The sequence below is a fragment of the Triticum urartu genome, chromosome 3 (assembly GCF_003073215.2).
Source record: "Triticum urartu cultivar G1812 chromosome 3, Tu2.1, whole genome shotgun sequence".
Lineage (NCBI taxonomy): Eukaryota > Viridiplantae > Streptophyta > Magnoliopsida > Poales > Poaceae > Triticum > Triticum urartu.
Genome location: NC_053024.1, coordinates 89436420 through 89458372, shown reverse-complemented (window position 1 = coordinate 89458372; position 21953 = coordinate 89436420). Strand labels below are relative to the sequence as shown.

At 48.7% G+C, this 21953-nt stretch overlaps 1 protein-coding gene and 1 pseudogene across 1 annotated transcript; both read left to right on the top strand.

Annotated features, from left to right (window-relative positions):
• The first annotated feature begins 845 nt into the window (after window positions 1–845).
• Window positions 846–2384, top strand: LOC125548042 (annotated as a pseudogene).
• Window positions 2385–6414: 4030 nt separating this feature from the next.
• On the top strand, window positions 6415–8037 carry LOC125548041 (aspartic proteinase CDR1-like). Its single transcript, XM_048711740.1, has one exon. The coding sequence runs from the start codon at window positions 6471–6473 to the stop codon at window positions 7884–7886; it is 1416 nt and encodes a 471-aa protein (XP_048567697.1). The 5' UTR covers window positions 6415–6470; the 3' UTR covers window positions 7887–8037.
• The last annotated feature ends 13916 nt before the right edge of the window (window positions 8038–21953 follow it).

The window sequence follows — 21953 nt, the reverse complement described above, 5'->3', positions numbered from 1 at the left end:
ATTAGCCACAAGATTAGAAATTACTAATTACTCATCGTCCTTTTCTTTGCATGAATTAATGGCTACCTTTTCATACGCAAAAAGAGCAGTGCAAACCGCACTATCAACCCTTGATTCCATGTGTAGTGCGCAATACATAATTACCATCGAGTCTGTCTAGAACATATTTAGATATGCCTTAGTTACTGCACATCTAATTGACTCAATGCATAAGAAATACAAAATGAAGAGAAAATACTAAGATGAATCTTCGCGTATGAATAATGACATAAAATTTAGATGTGCAATATTTATGGCATATCCAAATGTGCTTCAGCAAAACTTATTATGATAAGGCTGGTTGTAATGGTGGTATTATAGCTAGTATAATGCATGCCAACTAGTCAATTTTGATGAGGTGTCATAGCATTAAATGAAGAAAGAGAGGGTGTAATATCATATCATGATACCGTATCATAATAAATGCTATGCTACTTTGTGTTATGCATAACAATAAATAGAGTAGTACATGATACTAATATATGATACTATACATTAGAAAGGTAGTATCATACAATAATATCATATGCATGATACTAGTATATGATATTCCCCATTACAACCAGCCTAACGCAGCAAGCTTCCAAATGGCACTCATGACTTCATATCATATCCCGACATTAAGAACTTTTCATACTGGCGGAGTATTCACAGGGGCTACTGCCGACCTTGTACGATCCCTTCGACTCCCCATTAACCATTTTAATCTTACGCAAATTCGCCTATAAATACTGCCCTCTGCATAGCAGCAGCAGCAGCAAAGCAGCCCCAGTAGAGCTAATCCGTGGGAGTTAAGCTAGCACGGAATGCCTCGGACGATGGTATCCCGCGCTCTCCTGCTCGTCGCCGTCGTCCTGACGGCGCAGCTGTGCGCGTGCACGGCGTACGCCGGCAGCGGCGGCGATGGGTTTAGCGTGGAGTTCATCCACCGTGACTCGGTCAGGTCGCCGTTCCATGACGCGACGCTCACCGCGCCCGCCCGCGTCCTCGAGGCCGTGCGGCGGTCCGCGGCCCACGCCGCGGCGCTCTCGCGCTCCTACGTCCGCGCCGACGCGCCCTCAGCTGACGGCGTCGTGTCCCCGGTCACGTCTAGGTCGTCCGAGTACTTGATGGCCGTGAACATAGGCACGCCGCCCACTCGTATGGTCGCCATCGCCGACACCGGCAGCGACCTCATCTGGCTCAATTGCAGCTACGGAGGCGACGGTTCTGGTCTGGCGGCCGCCCGTGACGCGGACGCGCAGCCGCCGGGCGTCCAGTTCGACCCCTACAAATCGACGACGTTCGGCGTCGTGGACTGTAACTCCGGCACGTGCCGCGCGCTCCACGGGGAATGCGACGCCAACTCCAAGTGCACGTACATCTACTCCTACGCCGACGACTCCCGCACGAGCGGCCTCCTCTCCACAGAGACCTTCACCTTCGCCGACGCGCCCCGGGCGCCCGCGGCGATGGGACGACGCGCGTGGCCAACGTCAACTTCGGCTGCTCCACGACCTTCGTCGGCACGTACATCGGGGACGGCATCGTCGGCCTCGGCGGCGGCGACCTCTCCCTCGTCAGTCAGCTCGGCACAGACACCTCGCTGGGCCGAAGGTTCTCCTACTGCCTCGTGCCCTACTCCGTCAATGCCTCCTCCGCGCTCAACTTCGGCCCCCGGGCCGCCGTCACGGATCCGGGAGCGGTGACGACGCCGCTGATCCCATCCAAAGTGAAGGCATACTACATCGTCGAGCTCCAGTCCCTCAAGGTCGGGAACGCGACCTTCGCGGCGCCGGACCGGTCCCCCGTCCTCGTCGACTCCGGCGCGACGCTCACATTCCTCCCGACGGCGCTTGTAGACCCACTGGTGAAGGAGCTGAGCCGGCGGATCAAGCTCCCTCCGGTGCAGCCGCCAGAGGAGTCGTCCCTGCTGCTGTGCTTCGACGTAAGCGGGGTGCCGGATGGGCAGGTTGCGGCCATGATCCCTGAGGTGACGCTGGGGCTGGGCGGCGGCGCCGCGGTCACGCTGAAGGCGGACAACACGTTCGTGGAGGTGCAGGAGGGGACCCTGTGCTTGGCGGTGGCGGCGAAGTCGGAGCAGCTTCCGGCGTCGATCATTGGGAACATCGCCCAGCAGAACATGCACGTTGGGTACGACCTCGACAAGGGCACCGTGACCTTCGCTCCAGCAGACTGCGCGAGTTCCTACCCCGCACCCTCACCCTCCGGCTCTCTGTAGCTTATGAAAGCGGAAAATTATGGTTCCGCTGGGTGCCGGCAGATCCCGGACCCTTAATCGAGTGCTCAAGATTGGTGCCCAGAATAATGTAACTCGCGAACTGTTACTCAAATGAAATACACTGCGACGTACTCTTAACGTGATAGATGATACAATAGGTCACATGTTTTTCAGTCCAATATAATGCTAGACCTACAAAAATCTACAAACATTTTACTAACTTTCCAAACTAATCATCTCCCTCTCCCTGAATTCAATTGTGGTGAGCCCCTTCATCCATCTATTACCAATCATACCTTTGTCGATAGCATTATTCTTTTCAATCATGGTACAATACGGTTACATGCATGCGTTGCCCTTCTCTCTCCCAAACAAATACACTCATTTTTTTACCTTTACTAATAATTTATTAAAAATACAGAAAAAAACACCCAAAAGAATGCTCCCCAAAACCGAAAAGACCCCAGCTCTATGGGCCAGCCTGTTTAAGAATCCCCCCCCCCCCCCCCCCCAAACACACACACACACACACTGTGTGTGTCGTCTACAGGAATCGAATTAAACAACGCAAAATGCGACAGATTTGGGCTCCGCATGTTCGTTGATTTTTTTTGCTAGTCTATGGCTAGTCAACTACCTTAGGAAAATTGCCTAAAAACTAGCTTAGGAAAAACACCCGCCTCTTTCTGCTAATTCATAAAATGGCATAATAAAAAAATACATTGGTTTTGAAAGAAATTTGTGAATTTTACAAAGTCCATGAATTTGAAAAAACATGAATTTAAAAATATTCATAAATTAGAAAAAATTGATTTTTTTTAAAGAGAGCAAAAATTTATAGATATTCATGAATGGAAAAAGAAAGCAAAGAAAAAAAATCGAAATCAGAATCAAAATAAGAACTAAAAGAAAAGGAACAAACCTCGCGCAGAACATTCTAAAATGTTTACAAAACCGGCTAAAAGGGAGTTCAATATCGCATCCCTACATGGGCCAGCCCATTATGTAAACTACTAGCTATAAAAAACCATCACCTAAGTATTGCCTAGTTACACATGATGTTCATGATCCATCATCTATGTAATGGTAGCAATTTTTCTGTGGCTAAAGATCATTTGCAAGTGCCAAAGCTTCACAACACGACTATGCCTATAACGTTGCCGGACGAGTCAGTTTATCAAACACACAAGTTGATGGGCCCTGAAACGCCCCTTCAACATTTCTGCAAACAACCACTGACACTCTCTCCGTTTGCACCTTCGTCACACCGTCATTCACTTTTTTTAAAACAAAGGCAAAAGGCTTGCCTCATTCATTAATTAAGGAGAAGAGTTTTAGAGTGCAACATATCAGGTCCACGACATAGCCCGTTTGAAAAGAAAACAATAACAACTACTACTCTCGTGGCATGATGATACTCAGGTGCCTAGCCGCTGCGGTGATCCAAAGTTTGACCGCGTCTTGGATAAGCTCGAGAATGTCGTAGGGCAGCGTTGATTTCTTCGTGAAGACTCTAGAATTCTAGGAAGCTTCCTCCCTGGCAAGGGAGAAAATCACCACGGTCAGTCGGCCGACTTTGGTTAAATTGGTCCTTACTTCACAAGTGGTTTATACCACATCACCCCCCTCACCTCCCCCTGGTGTGTTACACAACAACAACAAGATTGAGCGTGCTTTCCTTTGGTCAACTAAGGATAAACTTCAAGTATGAGTCTAATTTTCCTATGTCTTTTTATTGCCCTTGGGGCGGCCATTTGTGGCATTTATTTGTTGAACTCGGATGTTGAACCTTGTATTTTTAATAAATGGATGTGTGCATGACTTAATGCAGAGCTGAGGGTGTTCCCCTCTTTCCAGAAAAAAGATAAAACCTCAGGCACAAAATGCAAGGTCAACTGGGAGTCTGTCTGCCGCCACACCCACATCGGTGGGCTTGGGATCCTCCACTTAGGAAAATTTGCGAGAGCTCTCACACTAATATGGCCTTGGGTTGCGTGGAATGATCCTTGGGTTCGTCTGGAGCAGTTTCAACTTCAATTGGATGTTGATGATGTCATCTTTTGGAAATTTGAGGCAAATGAAAAGTATTCGGCGGCCCCTACTTATAGGATCGAATTCTTGGGGTCCACGTTGACTACCATGAACAAGACCATCTAGAAGGTTTGGACAACCTTGTTCCGCCGTCCACAATGAATTTTATGTAACCAGCAGGAGGCAGGATCCGGCACGGGACTACTCTCACTGGTGAAGACCTCACACCATGCATTGGAATAGTAATCTCTAGCTCGGTTGTGATGCTCTCAACAAAGGCGACCTTGGCCATTATAGCTCGATGATCAGGGAGATTCAAGAAAGGAAGAATGGATTCTGGGAGGTGATCTACGTCCATGAAAACTGAGCTTCAAATGCAGAAGCCCATAATTTAGTTCGGAGCATTTTATCACTCGATAGTGGTAATCTTATTTGGCTCAGCGAGCCTTGGGGTGTATCAATTGTAACTCTAAAAATTAATCAAGAATGACCACTCTTACAGCTAAAAAAAGTGTAAGTGACGGGCTAAATGCTAGTCGACTGAAATCCCAATTTGGGTCAGTCGATGGTTCTCTGCCCTTGATATATGTCAGTAGTCATCTTCCACCTACAACAGTTTTCTGAAAACATATCACAGTGCATCTTCTTCCTCCCGACGATTTCTTCTTCCTGCCGCCACGGACCACTGGCTGGACCGCCAGCCACCACCGCCCACAGCCGGCGACGCTCCTGCGCCAGCCTCGTCGCCCCACCAACGCCCAAAACCCTAAGATAGATAATGGAGTGATGACAGTGAGGGGAACTTATCTGGTGCACCGTGCCCTGTTGCACATTCCAAAATGTTCAAAAAAATACATAGAAAAATAGTGCATTGACACAACATCAATGTATATTGTCAAAAAAATTCAAATCAAAATTTGAAACATTGCCGAAAATACAAAAATAACAATTTCGACATCAATGTGCTAATAGGCCAAGATTGAAGCCAACTTGTGTTATTTACTATTAAGTGTCAAATTTATCATTTTTGTATCTCGAGCAATGTTTCGAATTTTGATTTGAATTTCTGTCACAATATACATTGATGTTGTGTTAATGCATTGAATCTTTTCGGATTTTTTAGAAAATTTTTAATGTGCGACGTTAGACCGGTGCACCGGTAGCACCAATTGTCCCGATGCATCAGATACACCCCAGATGACGGCGAGCCCCCTCCTTCTCTCCGGCAAGGCCCTTCCTTCTCCTTCCTTCATTGAAAAGCGACTGGCCCAAATTTGAAATTCTGCTGACTAACACGTAGCTAAAGTGAAAATGTAACGGATTACATATTTGCCGGAGAAAAGTCCGGAATGGAAACACTGAATGAACCCGACATCAAGAGCGAGATGTGGAATAGAATAAAAGGAAGCTTAAACGGGAGAACGATTGCTACAAATTTTCCAGGTGGCCGGTGGCACCAAGCAATCAAACACTGCCTCTTCTTGCCACTTGAGTGGCCCATCTTCCGGAGACAGTCCTCCTTCTACAAATTAGCTACAAGATTAGAAATTGCTACTCTACTCATCGTCCTCTTTTGGCACGAATTAATGGCTACCTGCAAAAGTCTTCAATTTCATACGCAAAAAGAGCAGCGCAAACAGCACTATCAACCCTTAATTCCATGTGTAGTGCGCAACACGTAATTACCATCGGGTCTGTCTAGGTGACTTAATTACTCAGATGACTTAATGAAGCATAAAAGTGATTACTATTGACACAATAATTACCATTAGTTATTCCACATCTTAGTGACTTAATGAAGCATAAAAAGATAAAGATAAATAAAAAAGAAAATACTCAGATAAATCTCCGCGTAAAATTCATGACATGAGACTCTTATATGTGCAATACTTATGGCACATCTACATGTGCTTTAGTAAAACTGATTACGATAATGTACTAGCTAGTTGCTAAATGGCACTCAACGGTACATGACTACTTCCATCGGGAAAAAAAACAGTACATGACTACTTCATATCATATCCCGACTTACCACATTCGTCTCCCCAGCCCCCATTAACCATCTGCGCACCATTATAATCTTACGCAAATTAGCCTATAAATACCGCCCTCTGCATGGCGGCAGCAGCAGCAAAGCAACCCCAGTAGAGCTAATCCTTGGGAGTTAAGCTGGGACACGATGCATGGGACGATGGGATCCCGCGCTCTCCTGCTAGTCGCCGTCGTCCTGACGGCGCAGCTGTGCGCGTGCACGGCGTACGCCGGCAGCGGCGGCGATGGGTTTAGCGTGGAGTTCATCCACCGTGACTCGGTCAGGTCGCCGTTCCACGACCCGACGCTCACCGCGCCCGCCCGCGTGCTGGAGGCCGCGCGGCGGTCCGCAGCCCGCGCCGCGGCGCTCTCGCGTCCCTACGTCCGCGCCGACGCGCCCTCAGCTGACGGCGTCGTGTCCGAGGTCACGCCCAGGACGAGCGAGTACCTGATGGCCGTGAACATAGGCACGCCGCCCACTCGTATGGTCGCCATCGCCGACACCGGCAGCGACCTCACCTGGTTCAATTGCAGCTACGGAGGCGACGGTCGTGGTCTGGCGGCTGCCCGTGACGCGGACGCGCAGCCGCCGGGCGTCCAGTTCGACCCCTCCAAATCGACGACGTTCGGCCTCTTGGACTGTAACTCCGGCGCGTGCAGCGAGCTCCCCGAGGCATCCCATTCCTGCGACGCCAACTCCAAGTGCACGTACATCTACTCCTACGGCGACGGCTCCCACACGAGCGGCCTCCTCTCCACAGAGACCTTCACCTTCGCCGACGCCCCGGGCGCCCGCGGCGATGGGACGACGCGCGTGGCCAAAGTCAACTTCGGCTGCTCCACGACCTTCGTCGGCTCGTTCGTCGGGGACGGCATCGTCGGCCTCGGCGGCGGCGACCTCTCCCTCGTCAGCCAACTCGGCGCAGACACCTCGCTGGGCCGGAGGTTCTCCTACTGCCTCGTGCCCTACTCCGTCAAGGCCTCCTCCGCTCTCAACTTCGGCCCCCGGGCCGCCGTCACGGATCCGGGAGCGGTGACGACGCCGCTGATCCCATCCAAAGTGAAGGCATACTACATCGTCGAGCTCCAGTCCCTCAAGGTCGGGAACGCGACCTTCGCGGCGCCGGACCGGTCCCCCGTCCTCGTCGACTCCGGCACGACGCTCACATTCCTCCCGACGGCGCTTGTAGACCCACTGGTGAAGGAGCTGAGCCGGCGGATCAAGCTCCCTCCGGTGCAGCCGCCAGAGGAGTCGTCCCTGCTGCTGTGCTTCGACGTAAGCGGGGTGCGGGAGGGGCAGGTTGCGGCCATGATCCCTGACGTGACGCTGGGGCTGGGCGGCGGCGCTGCGGTCACGCTGAAGGCGGAGAACACGTTCTTGGAGGTGCAGGAGGGGACTTTATGCTTGGCGGTGTCTGGCCAGTTTTCTGCTGTGTCCATCATCGGGAACATCGCGCAGCAGAACATGCACGTTGGGTACGATCTCGACAAGGGCACCCTGACCTTCGCTCCAGCAGACTGCGCGAGTTCCTACCCCGCACCCTCACCCTCCGGCTCTGTGTAGCTTATGAAAGCGGAAAACTGAGGTTCCGCTAGGTGCCGGCAGATCCCGGACCCTTAATCGAGTACTCAAAGATTCGTGGGCAGAATAATGTATAACTCGTGAACTGTAACCCAAATGAAATACACTGCAATATATTCTTCACGTGGTACAATAGGTCTCATATTTTTATGTCCAATATGTTAGCACGGCACTAGTATTACTCTCAGAATATGGTGGTGGTTCACAAGATCTGAAGATTACAAGCACCAAGGTGCCAAATTGGAGATGAATGGAAAAGGAACTAGGGTTCTAAGGTAGTAGGTAGCCGCCGCCGTGCCGTGCCATGCCTTGATCGATCTTCGATCCCCTCAGGGTTGCCAGCTTCTCCTTTTATCCCTCCTGTGTTGCGTTCACCCACTGGCTGCCACTCACTCTTGGGTTGGGTTTCTTGATCCTCTTGGCTGGGCCTTGGGCCGTCTCCTCGTCGGGCTTGGTAGTTGGTTGGGCTGATGGGCTGGTGCTGTCAGGGGTGCTAACACCCTCCCCTGCTTGAGTTGCGGCTTGTCCCCAAACCGCTGCGCACGGGAAACGCGAATGAAGCTCGTCTCTGTCTTCCCAAGTTGGCTCGATGGAATCGCCGGACCAGCGCACCAACACTTGAGCCACCACTCTGTTCGCTTTAGTCTTCATGCGACTGTCAAGCACTTTCACGGGAATCGCAAACTGGTTAGTATCAGCAGGCAAAACAGAGGAAACGGACACACCTGGCTTGATGGCTTTGCGAAGTTGCGAAACATGGAACACGGGGTGGATCTTTGAATGTTCAGGCAATCCCACTCTGTATGCTACCTGCCCAATCTGGTCTTGCACCAAGAAGGGCCCGAAGTAGCGGAAAGACAGTTTGTGACAGGCGCGACGAGCTACTGGACTCTGAACATACGGCTGAAGCTTGATATAAACCGAGTCACCAATGTCAAAGCTGCGTTCAGATCGGTTCTTATCAGCTTGATGTTTCATTCTTGTTTGAGCCCGCAGTAAGTGTTGACGGATTAAAGCTTGCATTTCCACCCTCTCGGAGAGCCAGGCATCCAGATCGGTGACAGGAGTAGCCGAAGCTGCCTCAATCCCCTAGTGTCGTGGTTCGTGACCATAGAGAACAAAGAAGGGGGTTTTTCCATGAGCGATGTGGTAACTCGTGTTAAACCAATATTCAGCGAGGGGCAGCCAAGAACTCCATTTCTTTGGGCAGGCATGGACAAAACACCGGAGGAAAGTCTCCAGGCACTGATTGGTACGCTCGGTTTGCCCATCAGTTGCAGGATGGTAAGGAGTACTCATTCTCAGTGTTGTGTTGGTCAGACGAAAGAGCTCCTTCCAAAATCTGCTAGTGAAGATGGGGTCACGGTCCGACAAAATTGAGTCAGGCAAGCCGTGCAATCTGTAAACTTGATCAACATAAGCAGTAGCCACTTGAGATGCAGAGAATGGGTGTGTCAAGGCCAGAAAATGACTGTACTTGGAGAATTTGTTGACGACCACCAAAATACAATTGGCTCGCCTAGATTGAGGCAATCCCTCGATGAAGTCCATGGACACCATTTGCCAGGCACGTGCAGGGACTGGCAAGGGTTCCAACAGTCCGGGGTACTTGCAACGCTCTGGCTTGGCTTGTTGGCATACCTCACAGGCCTGTACAAATTCAGTGACAAGCCGCTTCATACGTGGCCATGCACAAACTGTTTTCAAGCGCTGATATGTTGCAGGGGCCCCGGAGTGGCCACCAATAGCCGACCGATGCCCCGCGATCATCATGCGCTGTTGCATTTGGCTATTGCGCTCAATCCAAATTCGCCCTTGGTAACGCAAGAGGCCATCTTCCAAAGAAAATTGCTGGTGTGATTGGGGGTTAGCCTGTATCTCCTTAATGATTTTGAGGGTAGGTGCATCCTGGGCATATCCAGCTTTCACCTCCTCGAGCCACTCGGGTTGGCAGAGGGAGATAGCATAAAGCTCATCAGTTTCTGAGATTGGCCGACGAGAAAGAGCATCAGCAGCCCCATTGTCGACTCCTTTCCGGTAGCACAATCTGTAGCGAAGACCCAATAGCTTGGTGAAAGCTTTCTGCTGCCAAGGGGTGTGCAAGCGTTGATCTTCCAAATGAACTAAGCTGCGTTGGTCAGTTTTGATGATGAACTCTGCTGTCTGGAGGTACTACCGACAATGTTCAACTGCTAATAAAATAGCCAACAATTCTTTCTCATATGTAGAAAGCCCCTTATTGCGAGGACCGAGAGGCTTACTCAGAAATGCCAAGGGATGACCGTCTTGTTGCAAAACAGCTCCAACGCCAAGATCACTAGCATCGGTCTCAAGGACAAACTGCTTCGAGAAGTCTGGCAGGGCAAGGACAGGAGCTTTCACCAATGCAGTTTTCAAGGTCTCAAACGATGTTGTGCACTCACTCGTCCACACAAAAGGGATGTTTTTCTTCAAAAGATGTGTCAACGGCTTTGCTATAATACCATAATGGCGAACAAATTTGCGGTAGTAACCGGAAAGGCCCAAGAATTGCCTTAGCTGTTTGACATTGATGGGAAGAGGCCACTGTTGCACTTGCTTGATTTTATCAGGTTCTGTGGAAACCCCTTGTTCACTGATGACAAATCCCAGATAGGAGAGTTCTCATTGAGCGAAAAAGCATTTGGAAGCTTTGATCTGCCATTGGTCATTGCGCAAGAGTTGTAAGACTTCTCGAAGATGCTTGACATGGTCAGTAAAGGTCTTGAAGAAGACAAGAATGTCGTCGAAAAACACCAGAACGCAGATACGCGATACCGGTTTTAGTGTGTGATTCATAGCTCCTTGAAAGGTTGCTGGGCCCCCTGCCACTCCAAATGGCAAGACCTTGAACTCGTAGTGACCAGAGTGAGTTTGAAAAGCAGTCTTGAATTCTTCTCCTTCTGCCAATCTGATTTGATGGTAACCAGAACAGAGATCTAACTTCGAAAACCAGCTAGCTCCTGATAGTTCATCGAGTAATTCATCAATGACTGGAATAGGGAATTTTGGAGTGACGGTCAGCGCATTTAACTTGCGATAGTCAATGCACAAACGCCATTGGCCGTCTTTCTTGCGCACCAGAATTGCCGGAGAAGCAAAGGGACTATTGGAGTGTTGGATGATGCCCGAAGCTAGCAACTCTTCGACTTGACGCTCAATTTCATTTTTGGTATCTGGTGAGTGCCGATACGGATGGATATTGATTGGTTGAGCCCCTGGAAGGAGTGGGATCTGGTGGTCGCAAGCTCTGCGAGGTGGAAGGCCCCGGGGGGTGGCAAACACATCAGAAAACTCTTCTAAAATGTGCTGAATTTCAACTGGCACTGATGATGTATCAGCAAGATGTTGTGCTTGTTTGTGCTGATCAGGAGTAGCACAGAGGTACACAAGATGATCCACTTCGCCCTGGACACACATGTGCTGCAGTTCTTCGGCAGATATTTGAGGGCATTTGTTTTCAGAGAATTTGTGCCCTTGTAACTGAATCGGGGTAGACGCCGAGGGAATTGTCACCGTTTTGTTGATCCAATCAATGTGTGGATTCAAAGCTTCCAGCCAGTCCATTCCCACAATCACATCAAAACCTCCCAAAGGCAACACTTTAAAAGAGGTGGCAAACTGATGCCCTTGTACTGTCCAGTGACATTCAGTTAATTCTTGCTCACACCGCAGCTCTGCTCCGTTTGCAACCTTCACACGAGCTGCTTTGGGTAATTGTTGTAATCCCAGCAAGCCCTCGGCACAACGTGAGTTGATGAAGGACGCTGAGCTGCCCGAGTCAATCAACACTTCCATAGCTTGATCCTGGATCAATGCGCTGAACTGCAGTAGTTTGGAAGAGTCATTCCCGTTGAATGCTTGCAAAGATACTGCATAAACTGTTTCTTGAGTGGAATCTGGACTAACACTCGTCTCTCCGTCTGTGTTTTGTTCAATCCCCATGAAATCCATTAATTCCTCCAACACATGCATCTGGATTGTGGTTGGACAAGTGTGGTCATGCCCCCAACGCTCGCCACACTTGAAGCATAATCCCCTGGCTCTTCTGTATGCACGAAGAGTGTTCAGCGGGTTTGTTTCTTGTGGTGCTTGCCTTGGTTGTTCAACCGGTGCTGCACGGGCCGCTTCGAGGCCGCGGCGATCCGCTGTGACTGGTGTTGTAGGAGGACGAGGTTGGTGGAGGGGCACTGCCTGAGGAGGTAGGCGAGGCGATGGCCGAAAAACTTGTTCAGGGGGACGAAACTGCTCCGGCCTTCCCCCGTCATGCGCTTCCTCCTGGACCAATGCAAGGGCGCAGGCTGTGTCCAAGTCTGGAGGCTGCTGCACCATGATCGCAGCGCGCAAGTCCGCCCTCAGGCCGCCGATGAACCGTGTCAAAAAGTAGAAAGGATGAACCTCGTCAGAATAAGATAATAACTGGTTCATCAAATGTTCAAAGCGATCAATGTAATCCTGTACTGAACTATACTGTTTAATGGCAAAAAATTGTCTAATAAGGAGCTGATGGCGATCACGCCCAAAGCGGGTTGATAAAACATTGCATAGCCCCTCCCAATCCAAGCATAACACTTTCTTACGAACTGATTGCAACCAGACTGCTGTCGTAGGAGAAAAATTCAGTGTAGCCATTTGCACCCAAACTGACTCTGGGATCCCATAGATGGCGAAGTATTGTTCACAGAGATCTTTCCACAACAGTGGGTTCTCTCCATCGAACACAGAAAAAGGCATGGAAGGTGGACTGGGAGCATTTGAGGCAAAAAATGGTGCTAAATTCCCCGAACCCCCAGCCGGTGACAGAGTGTTGGTGACAGCAGGTAACTGAAGCCGGGAATTGACCGTACCGTTGGTCGGAGGGGCCGGCGGCTGACGAGCACCGCGTCGACCGCCGTCCGTGGAGGTGATGCAGCGCCGAGGCCATCGGCCCGAGGAGGAAGACGCGCCGGAGATCCGTCCGAAGACGAATTGTTCTTCCGCGCCAACAGATAGGTGTGATCTGTTGCCGACGCCTCCTCTGCGTCGTTTCCCTTGTCGCCCCGCGCTGCTTCTTGAGTAAGTCGACTTCCTCCTGCAGATCGGCGATCTGCGAGTCAATCCCAAGTCTCCATGACGCGAACTCGGCGGCGACGGAAGACTTGATGTCCTCCTTCCACTCCGCCCGCAGCTCCTTGAAGAACTCCTTGAGGTCGCCCTTGGTGACGGGCTCCTGGTCCTTCTGCATCCTTTTCGCTCGCTGCTGTCGTGTTTTGATGATGGACGCCGCCAGGGCGGAAGCAAAATTGGGCGCTGGGCTCTGAGTACCAAGTGTTAGCACGGCACTAGTATTACTCTCAGAATATGGTGGTGGTTCACAAGATCTGAAGATTACAAGCACCAAGGTGCCAAATTGGAGATGAGTGGAAAAGGAACTAGGGTTCTAAGGTAGTAGGTAGCCGCCGCCGTGCCGTGCCGTGCCTTGATCGATCTTCGATCCCCTCAGGGTTGCCAGCTTCTCCCTTTATCCCTCCTGTGTTGCGTTCACCCACTGGCTGCCACTCACTCTTGGGTTGGGTTTCTTGATCCTCTTGGCTGGGCCTTGGGCTGTCTCCTCGTCGGGCTCGGTAGTTGGTTGGGCTGATGGGCTGGTGCTGTCAGGGGTGCTAACAACAATATAATGATAGCCCTACAAAAATCTACAAACATTTTACTTAAGTTTTCAGTTCTCATATATATATATATATATATATATATATATATATATATATATATATATTAAATTTCCAATCTAGCCTTCTCCTTCTGAATTCAATTGGGGTGAGCTCCTTCATCCATCTATTACCAATCACCAGTAGAATGTTCGTGCGTTGCCACGGGTTTCTGAAATATTTTGCTGAAGTTATATAAAGATAACACATGTTAAAAACACGGACACAATTGCATAATAATTAAAGTGCACTTCATTTGTAATGTAAACTGTTAAAAAAATACAATTTGATGATGCATGTATATAGAACGGTTTCCAACTAAAAATCGGCTACAAATTAAGATATATTTGATGCGCTTAAGAAATTCTCGTCCAATATGAGTAATGTTGTCTTTAGCTTCATCCGCGTGATATTTGAGCAAGTATAATAAGAACGTCTTCCTCAATTCTTATCCATTCTGCACAAGCAATATATGCAGTTAGCACAAATGCTTCACGTCGAAGGTCTTAAAATGTGTAATGGAGAATACTCATCATGCAACCAAACCAATTCTTTACTGTTCCACCAGAGCATAAAGAAAAAAAATAGCCTAACAAATCTGCAATTTCCTAAATTAATGTTATCTTGAATATAGTGATACTACAAATAAAATGTATTAGTATGGTCACATTGCATGGAAATTCGAAGGGAGTGCCTTTGCGATTAACTAAAAAGAAATTTGTGTTATAGTCAAACTCGCTTGTGGTTGGTCTTCCTCCAAATGTTTGTCTTCTTTCTTCACCCGTCGATCCAACCAACTCCAACCGCCCATATATGCCCGGTCGGACGACCCGGTTACTAAACGGTCAAAAAACAATTACACCGACCAATGCCTCATAACAGCCCTATATGCCTAGTCTGTCCCGCACCTATCATATATAACCCATATCTGGGGTGGATATGGGGAGGCCCGGGAGTGCCCGGACGCGTCCGCCACATCAGCCAGGCCCACGCTGGCGCGCATCGGCCCCACCCCATCCCCACTAAAATTCCCACCCAGAGCAAACCCTTGCTCCACTTCACTTTCGATCCGCACTCCATCGATTCCCCTCCACTCCACATCCATTCACTTCCCCCTTTTCATCCCAATGTCGAGCACTGGCAGGGTCGGAGGTGACATATCCGACAAAGAGGATGACTGGGACACCTTCGTCCATGAGGCAGAGGGTGACGAGGAGGAGCTGGCTCTCTGCATCACGCTATAACGGTCACGGGTCAACACTAGTAGCAACTCCGGCTTAGCTCCGTCCCCTGTAGCCCGCCACCACAACGTGGATGCCGGCGCCGGCCCGTCCCGTACCGCGCAGAGCTCCACGCCCTTGGCCCGCTTCGCGGGGCTGGTCTGCCACCCTCCTAACCCTCCTCTACACAACTCCTAAAGGTTACCAATGGGTGCGCGTTCCCGCCCCGTTGGTACAATGCACGCAAACGTCCAAATAGAAGGCGTGCGCTACCTGCCTCGAGAGGTGTTGGGAAAGGGAGAGGGCGGCGACGTAGGAGGCAGACACACAGTCCTCCCACCGTCATCGTGAATTGTCGGGGGTGCCTGATGAGGAGCAACTCGTCGCAGATGTTTACCGCCGCTCACTGACAATGGTAGAGACGGACGCTCGCCGACTCCGTCGGAAGACGTGCACTCCGCCTTGGCCTTGAGTAGTCGGTGCACGAGGCGGCGGCAGATGCGAAAGCGGTGAAGCTCGTGAGATAGAACCACGTCGTTCGAAGGATGGTCGGCTAGATCGACTCCTCCAATATCACTAACGGCCCTGATGACTCCCCCCCCCCTGACGGATACAGCAAATATGGTATAGTACGGTTGCATGCATGCGCTGCCCTTCTCTGTCCCAAACAAATGCACTCATTTATTTTACTTTTACTAACTTAAATCATTCACATCTTTCAAACCAATATTTTGATTTTTAAACTTTTTGTTATTTGAACTCATGTCGCAAAGACCTTTTAAAAAGGCCGATTTTATATACATTTCAAATGAGTTTAAAGTTCATTAAACATATTTCACATATTTCACCCACTTAAAATCTTTTGAATAGAATGATTTCAATCAGCTTCACAAGTTGATATTTCATTTTCATATTGTATTCACTTTTAGAACTTACATTTCACTTTTCATTGGCTTGTTTCAGAAAAGTCACATGTATTCTTGAAAGAACATATTTCACTCTTTTACAAACAAACTGTTACACATTTTAAAATAATCAGTTTCACAAGTTGACATTTTAGTTTCATATTGTTTTTCACTTTCATAACCTACATTTCATTTTCACTGGTTTGTTTCCCATTTTTCTACTGAAATAGGTTTTTTCACATATGGAATGTGAAATGTAAAAAATTAAATATGTTTGAAATGCATCCAAATTTGGTCTAGTTGTCTTGACCCGGAGAGTCCAAATGTATAAAAAAGTTCCCAAAAAGAGTATATAGTTTAAAAGATATGGTTTATTAAATTGTCTAAGATGAAATAAAGTCTATTTTTTGAGAAAATGAAGTAAGGGCCTGTTAGGATCTCCTCTGCCTTCTCAGAACTTCACATATCCAGCTTCTTCTCCTCGCTTCTAACTTCACGTAGCGATAGTAGGACCGTTCGGCTGCATTGGGCAGCTTCTCATAGAGCTGCAGCCCAACTTGGAGGGCTTTGGCCCGTTTGGCGCTGATTGGGCCGGCTGGGGGCAGCCTTGTTCGGCCCGGTGCAACGATATGAGGGAGGGAGAGGGGAATCGATTGGTTGGGGATCGATGGTTTCTTTTTATCGAGCGGGGGGCAGCGAACCGTTTTCTTTGGCGGTGGCAGCTTCCTGTAAATTGGGCGAACTTCTGATTCTTCGATCGGTGGAGCTGGGCCGCTCGAGCTTCATATTTTTACACTGCGATTTGGATCGGCTTCGAGAAGTTAGCTTCTTGGAGCCCAAACGTTTGGGACAAAATTATTTGAGAAGTTGATGAAGTTAGAAGCTGGAGGAGATCAGAACAGGCCCTAAGTCTATGGATCCATTTTGGAGAGAGAGAGAGAGAGTTGCATGTGTATCTTCCCTAACAAAAGGTGTATTTTGGGCCCATTAAGCTGACACTAATTTGTCTAAAAAATACAAGAAATATACAAGTACTAATGTACTATACATTCAGGTGAGCCATAACTTCACACAAATCTCAGAAAATGTGAGTGGTCTCAAATACACCGACATGTAATGGTAACGCGCAAAATGACTTCGCGGTAGTTATATGACTAAAAAGAAAGATACAGGTAATATACTAGTACTAGACATTTAAGTGGGCCATAGCTTCACACGAATCATAGAAAAAAGTGAGTGCTCTCAGATGTATCGCATGTAATGGTACCGCGCAAAATGACTTTGCGGTAGCTATATATCTTATCACCATTACTAGTTGGTAGTACCTCTGTTTTTATGCCGAGTCAAAGTTTGATCAAGTTTATAAACAATATGAAAATTCTATTCAATGGTAAATCTAATGGTATTGTACATGTCAATATGTTTACAAAGTTTGACATCAGACAAATCTAACATGCAAAACAAAAAAAGTCAAAAGGGTATTTATTTGCTTGCCATCGCATGTGTCAACATTGTGAAACCAAATAATAAAAAGAAAATGTTATCTGTGGAACATCAGATTTTTAAGGTTTCCCAACGAACTACCCAACAATCGTTGGATCAAAAACAGGAATCTTGAAGCTCTCTAGGTTGCTATGTCAGGCAGTTCAACTCGCCCGCTGGGAATGTGTCGGTTGCGAACGCCTCTGCGTCTACTCCCTTTCCTCATCGATGTCCTCACTCGTTATCCATTTCTTGGGCAACAACGGAAAGTGAGTGTGTGTGTGTGAGTGGGAGAGGGAAAGAGAGAGAGAGAGAGAGAGAGAGAGAGAGAGAGAGAGAGAGAGAGTGTGTTTTGCCGACCTTGCGACAGCGACCGCGTTAGGGACCGTGCCGGCGCCTGCGTTGCCGGACCCTGCTAGATTCCGTGCTCGGCTAGGGGTCTCCTCCTTGATGAATCTTGGCGAAGTCGCAGGGGCGGCGGCACATGGCGCTGGTGGCGGTCGCGGACGACGACGAGCCCCCTCCGGCGACTCCTCGCACCTGTTTGACCTCGTGGGATGCCTGGCGGCGAGCGCATGGTGCTGGAGGAGGTGGTGGTGAGGTGGGGGGCGAGGTGAAGGAAATATACCCTAGAGGCAATAATAAAGTTGTTATTTATATTTCCTTATATCATGATAAATGTTTATTATTCATGCTAGAATTGTATTAACTGAAAACTTAGTACATGTGTGAATACATAAACAAGCAGAGTGTCACTAGTTTGCCTCTACTTAACTAGCTCGTTGAATCAATGATGGTTAAGTTTTCTAACCATGGACATGAGTTGTCATTTTATTAACGGGATCACATCACTAGAGAATGATGTGATTGACTTGACCCATCCATTAGCTTAGCACGATGATCGTTTAGTTTGTTGCTATTGCTTTCTCCACAACTATACATGTTCCTATGACTATGAGATCATGCAACTCCCAAATACCGGAGGGACACTTTGTGTGCTACCAAACGTCACAACGTTACTGGGTGATTATAACGGTGCTCTACAGGTGTCTCCGATGGTGTTTGTTGAGTTGGCATGGATCAAGATAAGGATTTGTCACTCCGATTGTCGTAGAGGTATCTCTGGGCCCTCTCGATAATATACATCACTATAAGCCTTGCAAGCAATGTAGCTAATGGGTTAGTTATGGGATGTAGCATTACGGAACGAGTAAAGAGACTTGACGGTAACGAGATTGAACTAGGTATTGAGATATGGACGATCGCATCTCGGGCAAGTAACATACCGATGACAAAGGGAACAACGTATACCGTTATGCGGTTTGACCGGTAAAGATCTTCGTAGAATATGTAGGAGCCAATATGAGCATCCAGGTTCCGCTATTGGTTATTGACTGGAGACATGTCTCGGTCATGTCTACATAGTTCTCGAACCCGTAGGGTCCGCACGCTTAACGTTCGGTGACGATCGGTATGATGAGTTTTTGTGTTTTGATGTACCAAAGGTAGTTCGAAGTCCCGGATTTCATCACGGACATGACGAGGAGTCTCGGAATGGTTGAGACGTAAAGATCGATATATTGTAAGCCTATGTTTGGACATCGGAATGGTTCCGAGTGGTTCGGGCATTTTTCCGGAGTACCGGGAGGTTAGCGGAACCCCCCGAGGAGTATATGGGCCTTATTGGGCCTTAGTGGAATAGAGGAGAGGGAAAGGAAAGGAGGGAGGCGCGCCCCCAAGCCCAATCCAAATTGGGAGGGGGGCCGGGCCCCCTTTCCTTCCTCCCTCTCTCATCCTTCCTTCCTCTCCTACTCCTACTTGGAAGGGTTTAGTTGAATCGGATTCAATGAACAGGGTTCTTTCTGAAGATCAAAAAGCAATCACTATACCGTGTTGTGGTTTTTTATGCGTAGGTAAGAACGGTTCTTGCTCAGCCTGTAGCAGCCACGTAAAACTTGCAACAACAAAGTAGAGGACGTCTAACTTGTTTTTGCAGGGCATGTTGTGATGTGATATGAACATGATGCTAAATTTTATTGTATGAGATGATCATGTTTTGTAACACAGTTATCGGCAACTGGCAGGAGCCATATGGTTGTCGCTTTATTGTATGAAATGCAATCGCCATGTAATTGCTTTACTTTATCACTAAGCGGTAGCGATAGTCGTAGAAGCAATAGCTGGCGAGACGACAACGATGCTTCGATGGAGATCAAGGTGTCAAGCCGGTGACGATGGTGATCATGACGGCGCTTTGGAGATGGAGATCAAAGGCGCAAGATGATGATGGCCATATCATATCACTTATATTGATTACATGTGATGTTTATCCTTTATGCATCTTATTTTGCTTAGTTCGGCGGTAGCATTATAAGATGATCTCTCACTAAATTTCAAGGTATAAGTGTTCTCCCTAAGTATGCACCGTTGCTACAGTTCATCGTGCCGAGACACCACGTGATGATTGGGTGTGATAAGCTCTACGTTCACATACAACGGGTGCAAGCCAGTTTTGCACATGCGGAATACTCGGGTTAAACTTGACGAGACAAGCATATGCAGATATGACCTCGGAACACTGAGACCGAAAGGTCGAGCATGAAGCATATAGTAGATATGATGTAGGGTGGAACCCTAATCGGACGATCTTTCACGAAAGGAGAGGATCCCGCGATGAACACGAAGAACACGAGGAGGGAAACGAGGGAAAACATGGGGGAAACACAAGAGAAACACTAAACCAACAAGAAATAGTCACACATGTGCTAGATCCTTGAGTACATAAGAGATCACACGGTACACGATCAACTAGGGACGATACAAAGGTAGCCGGTCTTCTCCGTGAGGAGGTCTTGAATCCACAAGGGGATCTTCTCCGCAAGGAGGTCTTGAATCCAAAGGGATCTTCTCCGAAGAGTGGCCGCGGTCTCTCTCGTGGAGTAGATCCGATGTGGATGAGCAATGCTCTATCTCTAAATATGAGCTAAACCAATGCTAACCCTAGCTAGGAGGAATAGGAGGTCTATATATAGTCTTAGTGGAAAAGGGGGCGAAGTGGGGGGATACATGGGCTACGGCCAAACTCATGGCAGCACACAGGCGCCGGACGTCCGGGAGTCACCGGTCTTCCAGAGGCTTGCGAGGGTCCGGACGTCCGGTGCCTGTTGGACGTCCGTAGATTCGGCTCGGGTGGACTTCGGTCGGACGTCCGATCGGGGTTGGACGTCCAGAGCATGGAGGTCGTCGGTCATTCGTAGCGCTTCGGAAGTCCGTAGTTTTGGCTCGGGTATGGAAGTGTCGGTCGTCTGGAGAGGGCCGGATGTCCAGAGCCTGGAGGTCATCGGACGTGCGGGGTTCGTCGGTCTTTCGAAGCCTGGGGACTTCGAGTAGTTCTTCTTCTTGTCTCGTGAACTTGGCGTCCTTACCGTCTTGTCCGTTGAATGTAGTTGGTCCATGGCCCTCCTCCAAGCACCTGATCACACATAGGGTTTCCGCTTGAGGTAGTAGCCAATTCTCATGCATGGAAAGTGGTAGTTCAGAGAGGAGTGAGTTCACCTTAGTTTCAAGAGCTCTTGCACGTGCTCGTGTCATTGGTCCGCTAGTCACTTGGTGAGACGATGGTAGGTCCATGGGGATGACCTTGGGATGCTCCGCATCATCTCCCCTCCCTTGGGGAAGATCTGTCCTCGGATCAAATTCTTCATCACCATGGAAGGGCGAGAGGTCCTTGACGTTGAAGATATCGCTCATGTTGTACTTGTCGCGGGGGAGGTCGATCTTGTAAGCGTTGTCATTGTAGCGTGCAAGCACCTTGAAGGATCTGTCCGCTCGTGGTCGAAGTTTGGACTTGCGTTCTTGGGGAAAGTGATCCTTGCGAAGGTGTAGCCACACGAGATCTCCAATGTTGAATACCATAGGTTTCTTGTTGAGGTTGAGCTTGGTCGCAAGGCGTTGTACTTGGCGCTCGATGGTTTGCCTTGTATCTTCATGCACCTTCTTGAGATGATTCACACGTGCTCTTGCGTCCAAATTGATGCGCTCTTGTAGTGGTAGAGGGAGGATGTCCAATGGGGACAAAGGGTTGAATCCGTAGACGACCTTGAAGGTGGACTTGCCGGTAGGCGAATGTCTTTCTCGGTTGTAGGCGTACTCGGCGATCAGTAGGCACGGTTGGAAGATCTTCCTACAAAATAGATTTGCAATATGTGAATTATCATCTATCTTGTTGCAAGGTATGAAATGAGCCGTGTTGGAGAATCGGTTCACAACAACAAACACGGAATCCTTTCCATTCGTATTTCTAGGCAACCCAAGCACAAAATCCGTACTAAAATCGTCCCATGGTTGATATGCAATTGGAAGTGGCATATAAAGGCCATGAGATTGAGCTTTGCACTTAGCTTTGTGAGATGTAGAGTATTGGTTGGTGAAGCGGTTGACGCTGAGAAGCATCGTGGGCCAAGAATAGTGCTTGGAGAGCGTAGCAAGTGTCTTTTCGTGTCCAAAGTGGATGAGTAGTTGAACTTGCCATTGGATCTCCTTAGGTTCCTCGGGGTTGACGCGGTAGGGAGCTTTGTTCGGAAGAGGTGCTCCAGGGATGAGGTCGATGCGGTGCTCGATGCCTCGTAGTGGAGATAGTCCCGGAGGTAGCTCGTCGGGGAAAACATCGTGAAATTCCTACAAAAGATAATATAACACTAAAGGTAGAGTGTGAGAAGTGTTAGCTTGTGTTTCATT

Bases quoted from the DNA above. Each gene is read 5' to 3' on its own strand.
- LOC125548041 (XM_048711740.1), top strand. From the start codon at position 6,471: ATGCATGGGACGATGGGATCCCGCGCTCTCCTGCTAGTCGCCGTCGTC.